Source organism: Phoenix dactylifera, unplaced genomic scaffold, assembly GCF_009389715.1.
Source record: "Phoenix dactylifera cultivar Barhee BC4 unplaced genomic scaffold, palm_55x_up_171113_PBpolish2nd_filt_p 000292F, whole genome shotgun sequence".
Taxonomy (NCBI): Eukaryota; Viridiplantae; Streptophyta; class Magnoliopsida; order Arecales; family Arecaceae; genus Phoenix; species Phoenix dactylifera.
The window spans coordinates 93905-102691 of NW_024067772.1; the positions used below are offsets into that span (position 1 = coordinate 93905).

The 8787-nt window shown below is 39.2% G+C and overlaps 1 protein-coding gene across 1 annotated transcript; it reads right to left on the reverse strand.

The window, feature by feature from the left end:
- Positions 1 to 452: 452 nt before the first annotated feature.
- On the reverse strand, positions 453 to 3408 carry LOC103698098 (F-box/LRR-repeat protein 3-like). Its single transcript, XM_039117959.1, has 2 exons — positions 2932 to 3408; positions 453 to 1645 (listed from the first exon to the last, which is right to left on the reverse strand). The coding sequence occupies exons 1-2, from the start codon at positions 3293 to 3295 to the stop codon at positions 741 to 743; spliced, it is 1269 nt and encodes a 422-aa protein (XP_038973887.1). The 5' UTR covers positions 3296 to 3408; the 3' UTR covers positions 453 to 740.
- Positions 3409 to 8787: the final 5379 nt, after the last annotated feature.

Below are 8787 nucleotides of genomic sequence, written 5' to 3' on the forward strand. Positions count from 1 at the left end.
TGGACGGTTTCATAGTCAGGTACTACTACGGACTCATTCACAGCTCAGATTAACAGTCTAATGCGGCAGTGGTGGATTGTTGAAGCACACGAGCAGGTAAATGGTGTTAATCGAGAAGCAATGCTCCGCCGATCACCAACTTCGCATGCATTGCTCTGCCGATCACCAACTTCCACATGGAACCAAAATCCGAGCAGTGATACAACAGATGATATCTAGCATTTTTCTTGTCTTTTTATGCATACCAAGATCCAAGACTGGACAAAATCTTGCTCATTGTGGATCAGAAAACACATCTTGAGAAACAGATCATGCCGAGAGTTAAACAGAGTCTGCTTGTCAAAAAATATATTGGATCCAGGCACACTGCATCCCATTAAAACAGCTCGTCTCTCCTGCATGTAGGATGTAGAAATCGGGCGATGACCTTCAATTCTAAAGCATGATGTGCATATGTCAGGTAGAGCCACTCAGTTTACTCTCATTTATTCTGACATCCTCCAAGTAACAGATCATCAAAAACAGGAGTTGGCTGGGAAAATATCAACATATTAACACAACTCTGGTGATACAGATATCAAAAGATTTACAAGCAATAGATATCAAGCAAACATGATACAAATTCACAGCACCCAACAATGTACTTTATCTTGGTTGCTAACAATTGGCTGCTGGTTATGACATGACAATGTCAATGGAGCAACTATCAACAAGGGGCCTTCCGTTATTCTGGTCTGCCTTCAAAAAAACATGTCAACCATAGCATCACTCTCTGATAAGCTGCCATCAAAGTTCGTTTTACAGCGTTCAGGAAACTGTAAACCAGCTTGCTCACAACCAAGCCTTGTAACATTTGGACAGGACCGTAAGTCAAGATACTCCATGGACCTGCAGTACTGCAATATTGTGCCTACTCCTGTAACTGTGATCCTTAGGCAGTTACTGGCCTTCAAAACTTTCAAATCTGACTCAAAGCCTCCCATTCCTAGCGCCTGAAATGCCGAATCTGTTACTTTATCACAGCACCCAATATCAAGAGCCATAAGATATCTACAATTTGACAGCAAGCAGTTCAAGGATAAGTCGGTGACGTTTAAACACCAATCCATTCGCAAGTTCTTCAGGCTGTTAACACAGGCAAGCGCTAAGGATTTCATTGACTCATCAGAAACATCATGACATCCACCAATAACCAGGGTCTCAAGGTTATGGCAGGAGTCAGCCAAGGTAAATATGGATTTATCACCAACTTTGTAGCAATCCAACAGCTTTAGGGTCTTCAGATATGATGAAGAGACCTCAGCAACTCTTGAAACTCCAACATCACTAATCTTGCTGCATTTACTAACATCTAAATATTTAATAAAATGACAGCCATTAGCAAGAAATGAGAGCCCGGAGTCGGTTATGCTGTTGCAACCTGCTAATCCCAGCTCTTCTAGGTGAGAGCAGGTCCTGGATAAAGCTTGCAGTAGATCATCTGTGATGGACTTGCAGCCAGCAAGGTGGAACCTTCTCAAATTGCAACAACCCAGTGCAACAGCTGTCAATCCCTTGTCTGTAAGTTTTCTGCAGTGCGAAATGTCCAAGGATTGGAGCGTTGGAAGGCCATTTCCCAGAATTAGCATCCCGGAATCAGTAACACCTGTCCAACGGCACACACATGATTTTTATCTGAGATGAAATGCATGATAACCAGTTCCCCAAAACCATGACAAGACCAATTCATGAATATAACTAAATATTCGGCCTGCATAAAGAATTTATTCTCCTAAGTTTTTTACTAAAAAAATATTGGCTTACATGGTCAGAATATGAATTCTCCTCGAAGAGTATTTGCTCATTAGCAATGTAGGACAGATGCAGTTCATGGTAACTTGTTCCATACCACAATCAAACAAATGTAGCAACTAAAAGAGAGAGAGAGTTTCTCAAATAGTACGATGAAGCAATGTGGTCCTTGAAAATGAAATTTCATGGAATAAAAATAGAATATCCTGCCTTTACACAAATAACTGCTATCCCTTTACTAAGCAGAGAACAAAAGTTTTATGAAAGTAATTCTCATGGGAAAAATCAATAAAAAAAATACCTCACACTGAATTGTTTGATTAAATTCTAATCACTCAGGAAGACTTATTCCCTCTGAAAAAACATTTTACTGTCTAAATAGACTGTGAAGTTTAAAACTTAATGAACGAGCTACAGTTTAAAAATCTCATTGGGGGCAATATACTTTTACAAAATTACACCAACAACCAAAGAAGAGTTCCAGATTTCAGAGCCTAACCAAAAACAATAAATTTTCCATACAGCTAATCCCAGAAAGCAAAGAATAAATTTCATCTCATAATTCTGACAACTACCGCATGTTGCATCATTTCAATTTAAATAATTAACGACAACCAACAACAAATATTCAAACCATATACAAACAAAACACAACCAACACCATACAACAATTAAATCAAATTCTCGTCTTTTCTACCAAGACAATATTATAATGGAGTAACTTTGAAAACAATATTATTATCTTTCTTAAATAGAGTCAGAAGTCTATAACCGAGTTTTGATTCTGAGTTCTGACGAAGTCCATAACTGTGTGTTCTGAGTTCTGACCAAAAAATAAAAAAGCAAATTTCCACCAGATCATATCACCATCATCACTAACTAGGAAACCTATAAACCAAATCAAAAATTAAATGATTTTATAAAAAAAGGAGTCCAAAGCCTAAGAACAGGTATCAGGCCATATATCAGTAAAAATGAACCCCATTTTCTTAGCACCCAACAAACCAACGAAATCAACAACAACACAATATTCTTAAATTCAGTCAAAATTATCTTCCAAGAAACAAAACAAGCTGAAAAACATGACAGAATCGAAGAGAGAAGAAAGAAAAATTGACTATTTCCCCGTAAAGATCTCACCTTTACAATTCTGGAGATTAAGAACTCGCAAGACCCGGAACCCGGCTGCTATTACGGAGAGATCAGAATCGGTGACGCCGGGGTAGAAGGAGCGGGAGGCGGACTGGGAGAGGTCGAGCTCGACGAGGCCGGAGAAGCGGTCGGCCATGCGGCGGAGCATGGCGGGGCCCGCGCGGGCCCGAAGGCGGCGCCGCTCGGAGCTCTGCAGCCGGAACCACCGCTTGCACACGAGGCCAAAAGTGTCCTTCTCCTCCTCCCTGTCCAGCCTCGCCAACACCGCCCGGAGCTCGTCGTCGGTGAGGGCCTCGTTGATGCATACCTTCGCCCCCTCCTCCTCGAGCTTGGCGCTCTCCCGTTTTGCCATGGACGCCGGAGATCGGATGGGGTATCGATTTGGGCCGGCCAAAGAGGGGACTAGGGTTTGGAGGAAACCCTAATCAGCTCTCTGGTGGGAGGCGGACGAATTAGGGGGCCCGATAGGGTGAGAGCCTTGTTTTTAAGTTGCAGCCGGGCGACCGTAAAGCCATGTCGGTTTTTTTTTATTTTTTATTTTTATTTTTTTATTTATTTTTTTAAGCAAAAGTATCATACATAACGTGTACGGATACAACAAAGTAAATCAAAAAATAGTACATCACGGAGTGCACTGGGTAATTCCGCCTCTCCAACCCAAAAATGGTCCCTCGAGTGGTCGGCAACAAAAGAGGCCACCCAATCTGCAGCACCATTGGCCTCCCTAAACACGTGCTTTGCCTGAAGCATCATCTCACCACAAACCATAGCCTGGATATCTCTCAGCAGCAGATGGTAATCACCGACCCTCCTAGAACCTCTGCAGGATCCATCCAATGACCGTCGCAGAATTACCCTCCAAAAAGACTTCTCTCTCCTGCAAAGCACGCCGAATATAGCACAATCCCGCACAGACCGATCTCAGCTCCGCTTTCGGCACAAGGTATTAAACAAGTGGCAATCCCTAGCAGTAATCACCCTGGAGTCCGGACCCCTGACAATAAAGCCTGCCCCACCTCTCCTACCTCCCTCTAGGACGCATCCATTGAAATTGACCTTGAGAAAACTAGGGGGTGGGGGCTCGCAGGTGAAAAACACCAAACGGGACACTCAAAGAGCAGATGAGGAACCTCAGATATTCCGAGCTGTCAAAGATCGGTCCGACCGGATTTCCTGAGAGGCCTCCACCGCCAATAGTCGGGCCCTCTCCACCACTACCCCGGTGGGGGGCAGCCCTCCCTAAAAGTCCATGCGTTCCTTGCAAGCCAGATTTGGTAAGCAGTATAAGTCGCCCAAACTGCCTCCGGTGTGGACTGCAAGGCTCCGACCAGGCGTCGAAGAACCTGAAGAAAGGACGCCATTCATATATAACAAGCATCCATTTACTTATCTAAATTATCCTTTCACTAAAAAAAATATATTGCCATCAATTGTCATGGTATATTTTGTAAGTCAATCACTAAGACAAGCATGGGATAAATGAAATCTCATTCACTATAAACACATTCATATTAATAATATTATTAATATAATTTTATATTTAAATAATAAATAATATTTTACATAAATTTTTTTTGTTTTAGATAATCTATTATATATAGGTAAAATAACTATTATATCTATTCTGTTATCTATTATATCAATCATATATAACAAACATCCATTTAACTTATCCACTATAAAGACATTCACCATAAACACATCCATATTAATAATATTATTAATATAATTTTATATTTCAATAATAAATAAATTTGTATGTATAAATTTTTGTTTTAAATAATCTATTATATATATGTAAAATATCTATAGCCATTCATCAAACTTTCTACTTTTGATGAGAGCTAATCATATTCATCAAAATTTTTTCTCTCAATAAGATTATAAATATCAATACCTTTCTTCTTGATAAATAATTTTTTTATTTCAATAAATAAATATCTTATAATACATTATTTAGTATTATATAGTTAATTTTGATGTCAATAATAACTATTATTTTCATGTGAATTATTTTAACTAATTTTCTTTTTTTGAAAGTTTATTTTTGCAACAATATGTCTCTAAAAGATATTAAAATTTAAGAAATAATACTTTCACCAAGTGAGATGTGATTAAAAAGTACTATCATTATTTTCTCTCGTTATTGATACAAAAGGAAGTAGACCTATAATGATCATTTATTAACAGATATTTGTTATCATTGGTATTATATTATCTGTTCCCTTAATAATAAGTATAAGGGATAGAAAATAGAATATCTTACTATTATCAATATTTACTATCAATTATAAAAGTGTCAATAAGACTTATATAAGTGATATTAGTATAATTGATACTAGAGAATATTATCTAACCAAAATGACTAGTTCTATAGTTATCTAAACCAATATTACTACATCAATTTAGATATTTGATGAGAGTAATTTGGCGACATTGTTATATAATATTTCAAGAATAGTTGGAAAAATAAGAAAAAATGTTTGCTATTGTGTGAACTTTATTTAGTGAGTTATTTTGGATAATAAATAGGACTCTTATTTAATACAGAACTTTATTTTGCACCATATTAATGATATTATTAAAATTTTTTTTTTTTATTTTGGATAATAAGTAGGCTTTTGTACATAGACACACATAAATATATATGTTTATATATAATAACTATAATCATTCATTAAACTTCTTACTCTTAATAAGAATTGATCATATTCACCAAATTTTTTTTGCTCTTAACAGATTTATAAAATCATAATACCTTCTCTTTTGATCAATAAATTTCTTATTTTTGATAAAAGAATCATTTATAACATATTATTTAGATTTATAATAGTTGATTTTGATGTCAATAACAACCATTATTTTCATTTTTTTCAAAATTTAATATTTTGCATCAATTTCCCCTAAAAGAAATTATATAATTTGAGTTTTTATCAAGTGAAATGTGATTAAAGAAAGTACTCTCATTATTTTTATTATTATCTATTACTATTATTGGTGCGCTCGCAAAAATGCTCTTCCAAGTGCAGGAGAATCGCACAAGTAGTATAACTCGGAAGTCCGAGGTCGATTCCCCAGGAAACGATCTATGGATTATTAGCGTAATTTTTAGATATAATTAATTCAATAAATTTGTGGTTTAAGATGATATTTTGCAAATAGAAAATAAATCAGTAAATAGAAAATCGAAGTTTGGATAGATTAAGATGGTGTAGGGATCTGGAATCCTCTTTGATAATATTGCATTCAAGAAATAAATTCTTCGGTTCTTGATTAAAGATGTAAAAGTAGGATAGATCAAAACATGGGATATATTTTATTGACATATGAACTCTATCTCTAAGCATTCATCGTACCTATTACATCAACGACAAAACAAATACTAAAGCGGTCTATATGTCAATCAACATAAACCATTAAAGAACTATCTACAAAATAATTATGCAAGAATCCATAACATATCAAAAATATAAATCTATAAGAGTAAAGGTTCAGAATTTACTTCAAAGAAAGCAATACATCAAAAGTTCCTCCATCACCCTTCACCTAAGAAATCAGCCCTCCATTAAAAAATTAGCCTCTCCCTCTCTTTTTCTTTTCTTTTCGGAAGAACAGGGCATCCCCTGTTTCTTCTCTCTATTTCTCTCCCCCTTTCTCCTCTTCGACCGAACTCCTGTTTTCTTCTTCAAATCAGAGATATATAGATCACATCCCCCCTCAGCGCACGCGGTGGATATGGGCGGACCGGAATCAATTTCGGACGTTGATCGCGAGATATTGATGAAGGAGGACTGAATGCGGGGGATGCTTCGCGGGATTGGCGGGCGGATCGGAAGGAATGGACGCTAATCTCGGCCGGGAGGGCTGAGACGCGGATCCGGAAGCAAGGGAGCTGATCGTGGTTGAGGACGACGCGTGGATGCTGCTGGGAGGCGGACGCTGGGATCGCACGCTGGGAATGGATCACGGAAGCTTTGAAACGCGGATGATGCGCTGGATGGTCGCCGAAGGAAGCTGAGACGCGTGGGATGCGGATGGTGCCGAGATGCTCACGAATGGCTGGAATGAAGGAAGAAGCGGGCGCTGATCTTGTCTAGGAGGAAGGCTGGGACGCGGATTGAGGCTTGTGAACGGCTGGGAGGTGAACCGGGCTGCTGGGAGGCGCTGATCGCTGGCTCACGAATGGCTGCAGGCGGGATGGAATGCGTGAGATGCGTGGGAGAAGAAGATCGGATGCCGTGGATCCGGAACTCCGGAAGATCACGGATGCCTTGAGCCAGCATCCCGGGAAGCTCGCAGGAGGATGCTTTGCAGGACATTCGGAGAAGACGGACGCGATGGAGACTTTGGACGCCTGAGATTGTGCACGGGAGCTTGGATGCGTGGGACGCTTCACGCGTAGCTGTGATCGTGGACAGCTGAAATCTGGAATGCTCTCCACCGTGCCAAGCGTCTGCTGATCGTTCTCTAGGCCATGGGTTGATGTAGTTCTGGGATGATCTTGCCTTAGATGTTTCATTGTTCGTTCCCTCTGGATGGTCGCCAAGTGTTGCTCCAATGTGATTAGGCTTGGCTGGCTGCTACTCGTGGTTGTGAGCTTGATGAATGATAGGTTCGACCAAGCCATAGTGAGATTGGGTGCGTATGACTTGGGGCTATGCATCTTTCTGAACCCAATTGTACTAAATGTGCATTTTATCTCTAGTTTACGATAACCTGTACCAAACAAAAATATAATATTAACTCAGTGATTTTATCGTTATATGTTAGTAGTGATACAAATTTAAGCCGCGTGTAGATTGCACTTTTGTGCTCTCATCAATTATAATAGTCATCATAATTATAATTTGAAATACTAAATCAATAAAATAATATATTTTGTAACATTAATAACATGGATATTAATGATGGAAGTTTCTGCTCAGCCAGTATTAAAGTTAATTGCTTAATGTACAACAAAGTTTGGCTATTAAAGCCTTCTATTTAGTATAATTTATTATATTCTTATATTACATTTTAGGAATAGTTAAAAAAAAACTGTACCTCACGTACTCCTATATATATCTAAAATGAAGGATTAACTTGTACAAACCGGGTACCAGAATTAATGATGTCAATATTAACATGCTCGATCATCACTAAAGTTTATTGCTTAATATACAATATATATTAGTAATATTGGTATAATATGCTAGGCCATCATTAATGTATTACATAATGTGCAATAAAAATTCGGCTATTGAAAACATCTATTTATTATAATTTGTTATATTATTATTTTGCATTTCAAAAATAGTTGGAACAAAAGTTAGTGTATATATATAGGGATTGATAACCTACTCTCTGTTATGGTAGGTTATCAATAGGGCTGTTAACGAGCCGAGCCCGGCTTGGCTTGTTTCATAAAATTTCAGGCTCGGGCTCGGGCTCGAGCTCGGGCTCACTTGGCACAGCCAGACTCAGGCTCTGACTCGTAAAGCTCGTTTTCCCGAGCCCGAGCCCACCCCATCCTCATCCCCATCAACGGTTTGTCGGAGGAGAGAAGAACGAAGGAAAGAAAGAAAGAAAGAAAGAAAAAAAGAAGAAGAAGAGAAGAAAGAAGGCCGCAGGCTCGGCCGCAGGGGAGGGAGTGAAAGCTGGGGGTTAGGGGGAGCCTCGGCACCGGAATGGCCGGATGGGGTGGTGTCGCTTGTTGCCTCCCCCGCCGGGGGGCGGCAGCATTGGTGGTGAGAAGGGAGAGGAGGAGGTGGCAGAGCTTCTCGGAGAGCTAGGATCAGGTGTACGGCATCGTCATCATCGTCGTCCTCGTTGTCGTAGCCATTGTCGGAGGGGAGGGCGGGGACG

Coding starts and splice junctions, on each gene's coding strand:
- LOC103698098 (XM_039117959.1), bottom strand. CDS start 3,295: ATGGCAAAACGGGAGAGCGCCAAGCTCGAGGAGGAGGGGGCGAAGGTA. Junction 1,646..2,931: donor TAATCTCCAGAATTGTAAAG/GTGAGATCTTTA, acceptor GCCGTTGGACAG/GTGTTACTGATTCCGGGATG.